The sequence below is a fragment of the Schistocerca serialis genome, chromosome 2, assembly GCF_023864345.2.
Source record: "Schistocerca serialis cubense isolate TAMUIC-IGC-003099 chromosome 2, iqSchSeri2.2, whole genome shotgun sequence".
In the NCBI taxonomy this organism is placed as follows: domain Eukaryota; kingdom Metazoa; phylum Arthropoda; class Insecta; order Orthoptera; family Acrididae; genus Schistocerca; species Schistocerca serialis.
The window spans coordinates 158,151,313-158,166,740 of NC_064639.1; the positions used below are offsets into that span (position 1 = coordinate 158,151,313).

At 41.9% G+C, this 15,428-nt stretch overlaps 1 protein-coding gene across 1 annotated transcript in view; it reads right to left on the minus strand.

Annotated features, from left to right (window-relative positions):
* The window catches only part of LOC126455819 (uncharacterized), a 268,692-nt gene extending 257,282 nt beyond the window's left edge, over nt 1-11,410 (minus strand). Inside the window, exons 1-2 of the mRNA XM_050091579.1 lie at nt 11,361-11,410; nt 9,354-9,531 (exon numbers count right to left, since the gene is read on the minus strand). Coding sequence (XP_049947536.1) covers nt 9,354-9,531; nt 11,361-11,372 — 190 coding nt within the window. The 5' untranslated portion in view covers nt 11,373-11,410. The remainder of the gene's footprint in view (nt 1-9,353; nt 9,532-11,360) is intronic.
* Between the last annotated feature and the right edge of the window lie 4,018 nt (nt 11,411-15,428).

Consider the following 15,428-nt stretch of genomic DNA (forward strand, 5'->3'; position numbering starts at 1 on the left):
TTTCTGTTCCTCCTCCAGTGTTGCAACCGTGAGCCGTCAGTTGCAGCTAACAGTGCGGCGGTTAGAGGAGTGGGCTGCGAAGACGGGTTTTCGGTTTTCTGCCGATAAGTGTGTTTGTGTTCATTTTAATCGTTCTCGTCATCTTTTTACTTTGCCTGCCTTGCATATGGGGGATACTGTACTACATTTTAGAGACACAGTGCGGTTTCTGGGCCTAATTTTTGACTCCAGGTTGTCATGGCTGCCACACCTACGTGACTTGAAAGCCAGAACGCTGAAGGCACTGAACATCCTCAAGTGCCTCAGCCACAGGTCTTGGGGCGCGGACAGGGCGCGTCTCCTACAGTTTTATGGAGCTTTTGTGCGTTCACGGCTGGACTATGGGTGCACAGTATATGGGTCAGCGAGGTCATCTTATTTGCGGATCCTTGACGCTGTTCACCATGCTGGGATCCGACTGGCCACAGGTGCTTATCGGACCAGTCCCGTACCCAGCCTCTGGGCTGAATCTGGCGAACCGCCACTTACCATCCGGCGGCAGCTCCTGCTGGTGCGCCAGGCTTCTAAGTTTCTTGCAGCTCCCAGCTCGCCTGCTCACCATCTTGTTGCCCATCCACCTCTGGACCGCCTTTTTTCCCGCCGTCCCCGGGCTACGTTTCCGTTTGGGATCCGTGTGCAACGTGTACTAGAGTCCCTCGGTGTGGAGTCTGTACAACCCCAAATCCAGGGTTTTAACCGCCTACCACCCTGGTTGCTGAAGAGGCCCGGAGTGATTTTAGATTTATTGCAGTACAAGAAAGATTGCACTCCTGCCACCGTTTTTAATGCAGCATTTTCTGCCATTTTATCTGAGCACCACGACTATGTAGCTGTTTTTAAGGATGGGTCTAAACAAGGGGATTCTGTTGGTTGCTCAGTTGTTTTTCCATATCGTGTCCTCAAGGTCCGACTGCCTCAGACGTTTACTGTCTTTGATGCAGAATTGTTTGCGATCTTGCGGGCACTGGAGCACATGAGACATTCTTCCTCTCCTAAATTTCTTGTCTGTTCCGATTCACTCAGTGCCCTTCACTCATTGCAATGTTTGTATGCGGCAGACAAAATTGTCCAGACCATCCAGGATACCCTCCTCCGACTACAGCGACTGGGGAAGGTTGTAGCTTTCTGCTGGGTTCCGGGGCATGTTGGCATTGCTGGGAATGAAAGGGCAGATCTCGCAGCCAAGGAGGCGTGTCTCGCCCCACAAGTATCTCAGTGTGCTATCCCCTTGCACGCACTCACCTCGCTGTTGAGCTCACGGGTCATGCGTCGGTGGGAGGATGAGTGGCTGAAGGTAACTGACAACAAGCTCCGTATAGTGAAGCCCGCAACGCGTGTGTGGTGTACTTCCTTTCAGCCCCATCGACGGGACGAGGTTCTCCTCACTCGGCTTCGAATAGGCCACAGCCCTATGACGCATGGCTTCCTGCTCCGACGAGAGGACCCTCCAATGTGTAGTGCTTGCGGCGTCCAGGTCACTGTGCGCCACGTTTTATTGGATTGCGTTTTATTTTATGACCAGCGGGTCGCGGCTGACTTGCCAGCGGACCTGCCATCTCTTTTAGGCAACACTCGGACGAATGTGGTTAAAGTTTTAAAGTTCTGTGCCCTGTCAAATGTTTTTACAAAGATTTTAGGGAGAGGATCTTAATTTGCTCACTGTGTGACAAACTCGCCCATATTTTATGTAAGTGGCCTTTCCTTAGGTTTTACTTTCTTATGTAGCATTTTCCTTCTTTTCCTGCTTTCTTTGAGTGCGTGCTTTAGTTTCCTTAGGTCTGTCCACATTCGTTCCTTTTAATGTGTGTCAGGGCGCTGATGACCTCGATGTTGAGCGCCCATAAGCCCCAACACACCACGAAGGGAATGGTCTCTAAAGCTTAAGACCCCGTAAAATGGATATTTTGCTTTAATGTCTATGTAAGTCATTTTTCTAGTAATGATAGCCTAACCTGTGTAAGATGTAGTGTTACCTTTCCAACAGTAGGCTATTTGCTTTTTTCCCCATAATATTTATCGTTAGTAACTCTGTCAGGTTTTCAGAAAAATTTGTTGTGTATCTATTTCGATCATCTGATTGATTTTACTTCTGAATTTCATTTTGTGGTTTCGAAGTATATAAGCGCGTACCATGCTTTATGATACACGAGTAGTTAGTTTCATGTTCCATGTATCATTTACACAAAAATGGAAATGATCGTATGGTATTGTTGGCCGGGAGGCCCAATTCGGGGGAGATCGACCGCCGTATTGGAAGTCCTTTTCAGTTGACGCCACTTCGCCGACTTGCTAGTCAATGATGATGAAAATGATGATGGACACACAACACCCAGTTCCCTGTCGGTAATCGAAACCGGGGCTCCTGCATGATAGGTAGTAACGCTACCGCTACGCTACGGAGGCGAACATCATTTACAAGATAAATCGTAATGAGTTGGAATGCTCATTGTATACTGACATCAATTTCTTTTTTTTTTCTAAGCATGCCTCCATGCTGATCATTTATTAGCTTTCTCGTTTTCTAATTAAAGACAGATGGACTTTAATAATTCCTACCCATCACTATTTACAAATTACGGTAACAAATAACCTTCAGCGGAATAAAAGGAGTTGACAAACAGAAACGTTTTCAGTTTAGCTTCAAATTTAACTTTCCTGTCTATTTCGCATTGTATATCAATGGGTAAGTGATTAAAACTTTTGATATCACCGTCGTGAAATCTTGTTTGCGCTACAGAAAATCTTAATGTGGCCTAATGAATGTCATTTTTTCTTCTGACATTGTAATTATGTACACCAATGTTCCTGTTGAAATGTAGTCGATTGTTTGCAACAAACTTCATGAGCAAATAACTATACTGTGAAAAAGATAGACTGTTACTCACACGCCGAGCAGCAGGCAGGCACGACGAAAAGAGTGTTCACATAAGTTTTCAGCCAAAGCCTTCTTCAGAAGGAAGTAAAGCGCATATGCACTTTCACAGAATCGTGCACATAAAACTTACACACACACTATCGCTGTCTCCGGCTGTTCTAGCCAGAATATTTTTTAGAGCGGGAGGCATGTGAACAATGAATAATGATCGTCGGGAGGAATTTAGGGCATGAGATGCCGTCCCAGCAACCAGAGCGGTTACGCAGCCGTGTGCGTACGGGTACGAAACCGTTGATACAGCGTGGCTCGGATCTCAGAGCGTTTGCGATGTGGTAGGCAATGAGAAACCCAGGGAAGAAGAGAGAGAAAGGACACTGAGTACAGTAAAGGAAATCTGAAGTCCAATTACACGAATAAAGGTAAAGAGTGCAGCCATGTGTACGAAAGAAGATATTGCTTGAACGGCTCCAGTTACGAATGAAATGTGATTCCTATAACTTTAATTTACGACCGGATCGTTTAGTATACTCGTAAATAATACAGCCTGGCATTTTCGATGAAACAACTGCGTCTCCATGCATTCAAAGCACGCAGCACGGTCGAAACTGGGCACGGGCGCGTCTGAATGACATCACGGAGAAAGATCACGGTGGTGAACCTAATGTTTTGGGCTACGTAATATTTTTTAGCGGAGTTTGTGGATTCCGTGTGCGAAATTTTTTATGGGTAGAATTAGTAGCACGGAAGTAATAAATTTAAACATCATGCACGATGCAGCAGTTTTTCGGGCATCTCATTGCTTATGACGTCATATCCCCTGAACTGTGATAGGTAGGTGGTTCTTACCCAGTGATTATTGCCTGACACTAAGGGATATGTATACCAAGTATGGTGCAAAAAATGATCCAGTGAATTAGGAGGAGATGTGGAACATACGTACGTGCTGCGCGCGCGCGCACACACACACACACACACACACACACACACACACGGGCGCGCGCGCGCACGCACGCACGCATACATACGTACATCTGTCTTTATACGTTTGAATTTCTCTTTCAGAATATTTCAATGATCTATTTTTAATTATTTTATAATCATATCAGCCATCGAATGCTTTCTTTGAAACCAGTGTTCAAGTTGTGACAGTACTGCGCATTCAGAAAAAATGTTTATGTCGCCAAGCTACAAAATACATTTCTGTAGGACTGCTATGCTGTATAGAGGCAACAGAGCAGCAGAAATCTAAGCTACGTTCTAAAATAACATTCGTACAGAGCGCACCGTGAGAAGTGCTTAGTATAGGGAAAAACCTTTAATCTAGGGAATCCCTTGGTCCTTTGCGCGTTTTCCGTACCTTCATACAACTGAAAAAATGTAAAAAGAATAGTATTCATGAAACAATGCATCATAGGACAGTCTGATGCATACACAAACATGGCAATAATTATTCAAATCGGGAACTGAATAATGCATCAAACCACGTTTTTCCGAGAAACAACTTTTGATTCACATTTAAAAGACTGTTCTTAGAAGCAATCAAACACAGAACATCCAGTTTGTTACATGCAATTCAGTTCGCGATGACAATCTTTCTGAAGATTGGTGAAGAGATAGACTCCAAATGTTTGGGTGCAGTGATACGAGGTAGACTCTAGGCTAAGGTACATGTTAACGACTTTCTGCACTAGCTTATAGTTACAAAAGTGTTTAAAATTAGATAGATACTGTGTTTTTCTGCACTGTTATTTAATATTTTAAATTTTAGTTTGAAAAGGATTTAATTCTAGGTGGTTTTCTATGTATGCAAAGCGTCGCTGCCGACTGGAGTTTGTCCGCTGCGTATCGTAGGCTAATCGCTGTTGCGCCTGCCATGCAGGCAAAAGATGTTGAAAGCGCGAACCCCACTACGCTGCGTAGGTTCTGTTCTTAGTTTTTCTTTTAACAGTAATTACTGTTAATTGTATTTTATTGTTGTGTAATGATCTCACAAAATTTCAACAAAAACACGTAGATTTATGGACATGGACGCCGCCATATCGCATTGACCATGTAGCTATCCAAAAAAGATTCCGAAACAGTTTAAAATGTTAGAACCTTTAGGGCTGCAGACTGTGATACAGACTATACGATAATCATACCAGAAATGAAAATAAAACCCAAAAGGGAACTAAACAATGCAAAATACTAGATACAAAATAAGAAATATGACTGAAGAAAATGCAAAAGAAAACTTGGCAAAAGTAAGGAAAGTAACCTTACATAAGGTGAACTTTGCCAAAAGGGAACAACAAGATGTCGAAAGCAGATGGAGACATCTGAAGAACAGTATTAAAGAAGTAATTTCCACAGTTATAGGAAGAAGAATAGAATCTAACAAAATCTGGTTTAATATAAAGTGCCAAGTACACGAGCTGCAGAAAAGAAATGCGAGGAAACCTTGATTCAAGAAAGAAACGTTATGGCACTGAAGGAAAGATACTATGAAATCCACTAGGAAATACAATGGACTCAAATACAAGAGAAAAGGGAGTACCACAACAGAATTATAAGCGAAGTAGAGGATGATTTCAAGCTTCACTAGGCAAGGCAGATGTTTCAAAATATAAAAAGAAATCTTTTGATAGATTTACTAAAAAAGGCTATTTTATAAACGATCAGCAGGGGAAAATAATGACCAACAAGAATGACATACAATGAAAGGTGGAAGACTTACTTTTAACGACTAGTCAACTGCACTGATGCACAGTCTTCCCTTAAATTTGAATAACTTGGTGCAGTTAATTAACAAGTCATCGCCCCATCAGTAAATGAAGTACTGCAAGCAATAAAGAAATTAAACAATAACGGGGCTTGTAGTGAAGACTAGATATACACTAATGAATTGAAGAATGGAAACAAATCGTAAGAGAAGAGCCATACCGGCGAACTAGCAAATCGCAGTTACACACACATATTTAAAAAGAATTGTTCCCCTTACCTGTGATAACTTCAGAGGAATTGCTTTACTAGATGTCTGTTACAAAATCCTATCTATGTGCCTGTTAAACAGACTATCCCCATAAGTGAAGAACTAATTAGTGACTGCCGCAGAAATAGATCCGCAGTAGGTCATTTATTCACTCTAAGACAGGTAACTGAGAAGGTGTGTGGATTCAGTGCATGTGTCCACATATTATTTATACATTTACAAAGGTCTATGCTAGCATACACCGACAGACACTCCTAAATATTACGAGGTAATCTGAAATACCATCAAAGCTAATCAGATTAGTTAAAATGTCTATAACCGAAACTTTATGTCGTATAAAGACACAAGTCCGGGAAACTGAAAATTTCAAGGTGTTCACTAGATTGCAACAAGAGGACGTAATGTCAACAATTTCATTTAGGCTCGTCTTAGTGAAGATCGACAGAGAATTTAGGAAAACTGTTCCACAAGGGACTCAAACGTGGATGGTGAGCGTTAATAAGTATTTGCAAAACAGAATTAATCAGAATAATGCCAAATTATTACAAAGTCACCGAGAAAACAAAATTACTTGGTAATGAAGAAAAGACAGAATATCTGGCCACAAGGAAGAAAATCCGCAGTGATGTGTCTTTGGCTGTAAAGGTATTCACTTTCCAGACAGTCGACTACTTCAAGTATATAGGGAATATTTTTAGTGATAATAATAGAGTGACATAGAAACAGATGCCCTTCTAACAACATCGAACAAAACACTTTTTCGTTTTATCAAAATCTTAAAGTAAAGATTACTTTGCACTATCTTCAAAACCAACTTTTATCAGTCCACTACTATACTGATAAAATTACACAGATGTGAAGTATTTAGAAAGAAAGTGTTTAGGAAGAAAGACGAAGGAAACAGTTAATATTCGAAACAAAAATAAGAAAAAAGTTTTCTGAATCGGTATACAACGGGAACAACGTGGAATCGAGGATAAGAAATAAGAAAGCTGCACAAACACCGTAACATTGCCGAAGTTCTAAAGAAGAGAAGGTTAAACTGGGCAGGCCATATAGCAAGAATGACAGAAAATCGACTGCCTAAAATAGCATTCGGCAGGATAATAGATAGAACGAGAGGAAGGGGAAACCCAGGATTATGTAATGAGAAAACATCCGAAGGACACAACTAGGGTGACATAAACACCGAAGAGACAAAAAGTACGTTCGATGAACAGAAATGAAAGAGGCTCGTACAACAGGCATATGGGCGATAAGGCCCTTGCCACCTGTAAAATAAGTATTTTTTTGTTTCATTGGAAGAACGTGAGCTTCGCTTCGTAAACTTTGTAGAATAAATTGTGATTCTGTTCTCAAGTCTTTCAGCCTTATGTTCAAGTCTATTTGACAATATTTCGATGATATTCCCAAATGTTATATTTAGGTGAAACGCTGCTGTTGCTGAATCTCATTGAACAGCAACCTTTAACCTAAAGATGATGACCAAGAAAGCCAGCGAAATCTTGTGTCAAGTAGACTTGAAGATTTTTCAGCAACCACAAGAAGATTATCACAAAACAAATTCGTTTAAAATTAGAGCAACGGTGTTTATACTGTAGCAGATCTTTAGTAACTGTGCATACCACTGTGAAGCACGGTACAAAAGACAGTTTCAATAGGCTTCAACAATTGGGGAAGGATGTTAGTAACAAGATACATGTTATTAAACTCAAATTGTAGAATTTCTCCTTTGCAGTCGCTTTCTATTTCATACAGGAGGAGATTGGGTCCACTTATTTGCGTTATGTGGTACACAGAAATGAATGAAACAGCAGGAAAGTCTATCGATGTGTTAGTACTGTATGCCTGCTTTGCATTGTTGCTGTAATTGTATATCGCCAGAACGTACTTGGATGTACGAAAAATGATCATGCATCAAAGACGCTGACTTCTAAATCCTCAGATTACAAGCTTTTTGTGTGGTTCACATATACTGATTCCGATTAAATATGCTACGATATGCTACGATAGGTCATGGAGAAGATCTTCTATTTGTCGTCACAGTGGAAATGAGAACATAATAGATTAATGTATCACAGTACCACAGGCATAAAGTATATTAGGATGTTGAACGTTATTTTCGCTAAAGAGTCTACCATATAAAAGAAAAGACTGATGTTTAGGAATTAAAAAGATTAGCAGTGAGTTCATTAATAAATGTTTGAAGAATAAGTAGTGACAGATTAATAATAACCATGTAATTACATGTGACATTTAAACAAAATAGAAAATATTACAGAGATTAAAGTTGTTAACTAGATGCTTGAATCAGCCACGCAAAAGATGCAAAGAGTCGTAAAGAGTAAAAATAAAGTTTCTTTGAAGAAGAATACAGCCCAGCTTGTAGTATCAAACATTTAACATGTAGTAATTTCTCCAGATATTCCAGTTGCCTTGTGGTGCCTGGCTTATGTAGAAAATTTAATATTCATCTCCGCTTATTGAAGAATTATCAACACTTTGGAATAACTTCAATATTCTTAGAGGAGACGTCTTTATAATACAGTCAGAGACAAAATAAATAATACTTACAGGAAAATTCTATTTTACTCACCTAGAAGGGTTGGCAATAATTATCAAATGGTTGAAATGGCTCTGAGCACTATGGGACTTAAATTCTGAGGTCATCAGTCCCCTATAACTTAGAACTACTTAAACCTAACTAACCTAAGAATGTCACACACATCCATCCCTGAGGCAGGATTCGAACCTGCGACCATAGCGGTCTCGCAGTTGCAGACATAATAATTATCAGGCTGTAGAATAACCTCCATATTTATGAAAAATGTGTGATTTTGTAGGTGTGGGCCACCAAGTATGATAAGACAGAAAAGTTTTATTCCGAGTATTTTATTTTTCAAAGATTTTACATCCAGATGGTACGGATTCTGGTGGTGCATACTGGTCAAGTTCTTGGGTTCAGCATCAGATTTCAGTGGCCGTATTTTCCGTAGCCCCCAAGTCCTCCAAAGCCACCGACAGCTCCGCCGTATCCTCCGCCGAAGCCGCCGCCGTAGCCTCCACCGAATTTTCCTCCGAGGCCTCCTCCGAGACCACCGCCGAGTCCTCCGCCGAGACCACCGTGGCCAGCGCTGACGACGTAGGGCACTGGACGCTTAACGACGTAGGGCTGAGGTACTGGGACGGACACAGGGGTGGGGACCTTGACGGGAACGGGCACAGGGTTGTCTACAGGGACAGGGTACGGCTGCGGTACCTGGACGGGAACAGGCCGCTCCACAGGGACTGTGACTGGGACCCTCACGGGCACTGGGATGGTCCTCTCCACAGGTACTGGGACAGGGACGGGCACGCTGTTGACAGTGACCTGAGGGGCCCCACCACCAATGCCAGCTCCAATGCCGCCGCCAAGACCGCCTCCTAATCCACCAGCGAAGCCGCCTCCATATCCGCCTCCGTAGCCACCTCCATAGCCACCACCGTAGCCGCCTCCGTAGCCTCCACCGTAGCCGCCTCCGTAGCCTCCACCGAAGCCGCCACCGTATCCACCAAGGGAGCCAGAGAGTCCTCTCTTCTCTGTCTTCACCTTCTGCTCCTCCTCAGCGAGGACAGCGAGGGCCAGACCGCACAGGTACACACACACCTGTTGAGGAGGTAATGAGAGCAAATATGAATATATAATATGCTGCCGTCATGGGTAATAAATATGTCAGAGTACGAAGTTTAAATTCCGGTATAGCGTCGTCATACATTGCATGCAGGATACTAGGAATTTTCATCATCTAATACGTCAAATTACTTTTAAATTTATGCGACTGCAGTCTTTCTTGGCGTATTCCACAGATGAATTCTTCTCGGGTTATCAGCCGAGTGGTGGTGTCGGCTTGTCGCAACGTTTCACAGAAGATAATGGGTACAAAACTCAAGGAAAAGTTGCGACGAGACGGCGCCACCACTCGGCTAATAACCCGAGAAGAATTCTTCATTTTAAATTTCTAGGCAGCCTACTACCTACTGCCACCTGCAAGTGAATATGTATGGTTCTTGTTGTCTGCGAGTCACAGTTTTGATGGTATAGAGACTGAGATACATTCCTTATGATATTAGTTATGGTCAAATGAAGGTCGTCACTGGTATTTAGATTATAAGCTGGTTTGCACCTTGTCTACAGAGTGATTGCCGTTCAGCAGATACTAAAAACAACAATCCTCGCTCAAATACACCAGTGATTCTCTCCAATCTTAATCACTGATCAGCCTCTGAAGAAAGGCCAGTGTCATTAACTTACCCGTGGGAAATATAGACAGCAGAGACTCTATTTAAATTATAAGAGCAACAGTAATTTATGTTGACGAATTGAATCATTTTTCATGGGACATAGGTACAGTAAAGACACGTTAAATGTGGTACAACATTCACTGTAGCAGAGCTATCCTTAATTACAGACGATAGACCATTCTCATTACGGTAGCTGTAATACAGGTTAGCTCTTTTGGTGTCATATTTCTCTCTTGTATATTAGCAACTGAAGGAAGAGAATCAAGGGAAATAACAAGGAACCACAGTACGAATTTCTTAATGCGGATCCAGTGTCTTAAGATCTACACCACGTCTCTTCGTACTGTAGTTGTGGAAGATTTAATGTTTCGTGTGATAGACCTATAACACCGAAAGACAGCAAAATTGTTCGTAGGCGATGCCCTCTTGTGAGGAGACAGGCTTTTGTGTTGTCATGTAACCGTAGCAAAATGTTAGAGTATCGCTAGAGCATCGTACAGTTCGCGTCCTGTATAACTGTGGAATTAGTACACATAACATGTACATGCAAAAAAAAATTGCTGTCTTCAGTAATTGTTTAACCTTAGCATTAGACCAGTAGCTCATTGCGAACGGAATTTACTCGTTACATCGCTGTCTGGTGAATCAACACCACTGAGGAACTTCACGAATGAAATTTGAAAAACAACAGTCAACCTTGTAATGATAAAACGCTTAGTGAGTGTATGTGAGGTAAGAAGCGAAGATAACATTCTTTTGCTGGTCAGCTTTAGCTCAAGAAATGCTATGTGCTACGAAAGATTTAATAACCAGTAAATTTAGTAAAGTGCTGGATACTGTTCGAGGAGCAATATAGCGAAAAAGAATTTCGAATTTGCGCCAATTAACATACGCTGTGAGTCTGTGAAGTACGACATGTGTGAATATCAACTTTCCCGGTGTGCACTGCTGATGGAAGGCTCTTGCATTTTCAGCCAGATAGCGGAAATGAGATTCTGCGACGTTTCAAACAGTACCGTGCTACATTGCCTTCTGGCGAACTGATTATAATCAGTATGATACTCGCCGAAACAGCGCGTTATCTCAGCACTGCCACCTGTCTGTAAACCCCAGAGCATTCCAGCAAAATACAACAATGCTCCACATTGCATAGCTTGCCCCTTAGCAACTTAGAAGTGGTGCTGCTCGACTTACCAGGATCCTCATTGCTGCTGCTGCGATGGTCTGCTGTGAGCGAGCAATGACTGATGCTCTAGTGTGCGGCGGGGAGTCTTTTTATACGCTGTGAGGTGGTTCGCCTTTCCCCTCCCTCTCCCCCCCCCCCCTTCTAAATTCTCCTTCCTTCCCTACCTCAACGTTTCCACAGTGCAATTAGCGGGTGCATCTTCGCTACTGGATTCAGTTCCGTGACAGGCAAGCCGTGTGAGAGCAGCATCCTTTGCATTAATTACGTGGTCAACGAACTTCCGCAAAGCGAAGAACGCCTAGACTCGCGCTATTACAAAAGCCTTTCACTCTCATGTGAAAGTAATAATGATACAGTGAAATACATTTATACGTAGAACCAGTCCAAGTTGTAAATTTCGAATGTTTATTCATTCTATGACTAGTTTCGGGCCGACAACCATTTTCAAGTCGTCATAACAATGTCGAAAATGGCATTTCCGAAGGTGTCAAAAATGTTCAGCGAACATTTACAGTACATACAGATAACTGAGTTATCCATTCTCGGCCCGAAACTAGTCATCGAATGAATAAAAAGTAAAAATTTGCGACTTGGTCGGTTCTTTCGGTCTTCTGATTAACAGAAGTTGCTGCCCAAGCTACTCCAGCACGCTGGAAGTTCGTACACATTTATACGAGATGAATCTGAGCGCCATCGTCAAAATTTAGGAGGCGACTCACGAATACTTTCTGAGCATATTGGTATAAGATACCAGTGGACTCCGATGGCTCGTTACAGAGTAACAATGTAATTTCGATTTTTTTTCACTGTTACTCCAATAGGCCGTGCGGTTCCAGGCGCTTCAGTCTGCAACCGCGCTGCTGCTACGGTCGCAGGTTCGAATCCTGCCTCGGGCATGGATGTGTGTGATGTCCTTAGGTTAGTTAGGTTTAAGTGGTTCTAAGTCTAGGGGACTGATGACCTCAGATGTTAAGTCACATAGTGCTCAGAGCCATTTGAACCATTTGAAGACCCTTACACGAGGTGCATATCGGGCAACTCTTCCTCAGTAAACTTCTACACACCAGCGTATATCACAGAGTACAACTAACAGATCTTTTTTTTAAAAAAGATGTTGTTGCTGTGGTCTTCAGTCCTGAGACTGGTTTGATGCAGCTCTCCATGCTACTCTATCGTGTGCAAGCCTCTTCATCTCCCAGTACCTACTGCAACCTACATCCTTCTGAATCTGCTTAGTGTATTCATCTCTTGGTATCCCTCTACGATTTTTACCCTCCACGCTGCCCTCTAATACTAAATTGGTGATCCCTTGGTGCCTCAGAACATGTCCTACCAACCGATCCCTTCTTCTGGTCAAGTTGTGCCACAACCTCCTCTTCTCCCCAATTCTATTCAATACCTCCTCATTAGTTACGTGATCTACCCATCTAATCTTCAGCATTCTTCTGTAGCACCACATTTCGAAAGCTTCTATTCTCTTCTTGTCTAAACTATTTATCGTCCATGTTTCACTTCCATACATGGCTACACTCCATACAAATACTTTCAGAAAGGACTTCCTGACACTTAAATCAATACTCGATGTTAACAAATTTATCTTCTGCAGAAACGCTTTCCTTGCCATTGCCAGTCTACATTTTATATCCTCTCTACTTCGAACATCATCAGTTATTTTGCTCCCCAAATAGCAAAAATTCCTTTACTACTTTAAGTGTCTCATTTCCTAATCTAATTCCCTCAGCATCACCCGACTTAATTCGACTACATTCCATTATCCTCGTTTTGCTTTTGTTGATGTTTATCTTATGTCCTCCTTTCAGGACACTGTCCATTCCGTTCAACTGCTGTTCCAAGTCCTTTGCTGTCTCTGACAGAATTACAATGTCATCGGCGAACCTCAAAGTTTTTATTTTTTCTCCATGGATTTTAATACCTACTCCGAACTTTTCTTTCGTTTCCTTTACTGCTTGCTCTACATACAGATGGAATAGCATCGGGGTGAGGCTACAACCCTGTCTCACTCCCTTCCCCACCACTGCTTCTCTTTCATGTCCCTCGACTCTTATAACTGCCATCTGGTTTCTGTATAAATTGTAAATAGTCTTTCGGTCCCTGTATATTACCCCTGCGACCTTCAGAATTTGAAAGTCAACATTGTCAAAACCTTTCTCTAAATACACAAATGCTAGAAACGTAGGTTTGCCTTTCCTTAATCTTTCTTCTAAGATAAGTCGTAGGGTCAGTATTGCCTCACGTGTTCCATCATTTCTACGGAATCCAAACTGATCTTCCCCGAGGTCGGCTTCTACCAGTTTTTCCATTCGTCTGTAAAGAATTCGCGTTAGCATCTTGCAGCTCTGACTTATTAAACTGATAGTTCGGTAATTTTCACATCTGTCAACACCAGCTTTCTTTAGAATTGGAATTATTACATTCTCCTTGAAGTCTGAGGGTATTTCGTCCGTCTCATACATCTTGCTCACCAGATGGTAGAGTTTTGTCAGAACTGGCTCTCCCAAGGCTGTCAGTAGTTCTAATGGAATGTTGTCCTCCCGGGGCCTTGTATCGACTTGGGTCTTTCAGTGCTCTGTCAAACACTTCATGCAGTATCATATCTCCCATTTCACCTTCATCTACCTCCTATTCCATTTCCATAATATAGTCCTCAAGAATATGGCCCCTGTATAGACACTCTATATACTCCTTCCATCTTTCTGCTTTCCCTTCTTTGCTTAGAACTGGGTTTCCATCTGAGCTCTTGATACTCATACAAGTGCTTCTCTTTTCTCCAAAGGTCTCTTTCATTTTCCTGTAGGCAGTATCTATCTTGCCCCTCATGAGATAAGCCTCTATATCCTTACATTTGTCCTCCAGCTATCCCTGCTTAGCCATTTTGCACTTCCTGTCGATCTCATTTTTGAGACGTTTGTATTCCTTTTTGCCTGCTTCACTTGCTGCATTTTTGTATTTTCTCCTTTCATCCATTAAATTCAGTATCTCTTCTGTTACCCAGGAATTTCTACTAGCCCTAGTCTTTTTTAACTACTTGATCTTCTGCTGCCTTCATTACTTCATTCCTCAGAGCTACCTATTCTTCTTGTACTGTATTTCTTTCCCCCATTCCTGTCAATTGTTCCCTTATGCTCTCCCTGAAACTCTGTACAACCTCTGGTTCTTTCGGTTTATCCGGGTCCCATCTCCTTAAATTACCACCTTTTTGCAGTTTCTTTAGTTTTAATCTACAGTTCATAACCAATAGATTGTGGTCAGAGTCCACAACTGCCCCTGGAAATGTCTTACAATTTAAAATCTGGTTCCTAAATCTCTGTCTTACCATTATATAATCTATCTGAAACCTTTTAGTATCTCCAGGGTTCTTCCATGTATACAACCTTCTTTTATGATTCTTGAACCAAGAGTTAGCTATGATTAAGTTATGCTCTGAGCAAAATTCTACCAGGCGGCTTCCTCTTTCATTTCTCAGCCCCAATCCATATTCACCTCCTAAGTTTCCTTCTCTTCCTTTTCCTACTGTCGAATTCCAGTCACCCATGATTATTAAATTTTCATTTCCCTTCCCTACCTGTATAATTTCTTTTATCTAATCATACAATTCAACCATTTCTTCATCGTCTGCAGAGCTAGTTGGCATATAAACTTGTACTACTGTAGTAGGCATGGGCTTCGTGTCTATCTTGGCCACAATAATGCGTTCACTATGTGTTTGTAGTAACTTACCCGCACTCCTATTTTTTTTATTCATCATTATTCCAACTCCAGCATTACCTCTATTTGATTTTGTATTTATAACCCTGTAATCACCTGACCAAAAGTCTTGTTCCTCCTGCCACCGATCTTCACTAATTCCCACTATATCTGACTTTATCCTATCCATTTCCCATTTTAAATTGTCTAACCTACCTGCCCGATTAAGGGATCTGACATTCCACGCTCCGATCCGTAGAATGCCTGTTTTCTTTCTCCTGATAACGATGTCGTCTTGATTTGTACCCGCCCGGAGATCCGAATGGGGGACTAATTTACCTCCAGAATATTTTACCCAAGAGGACGTCATC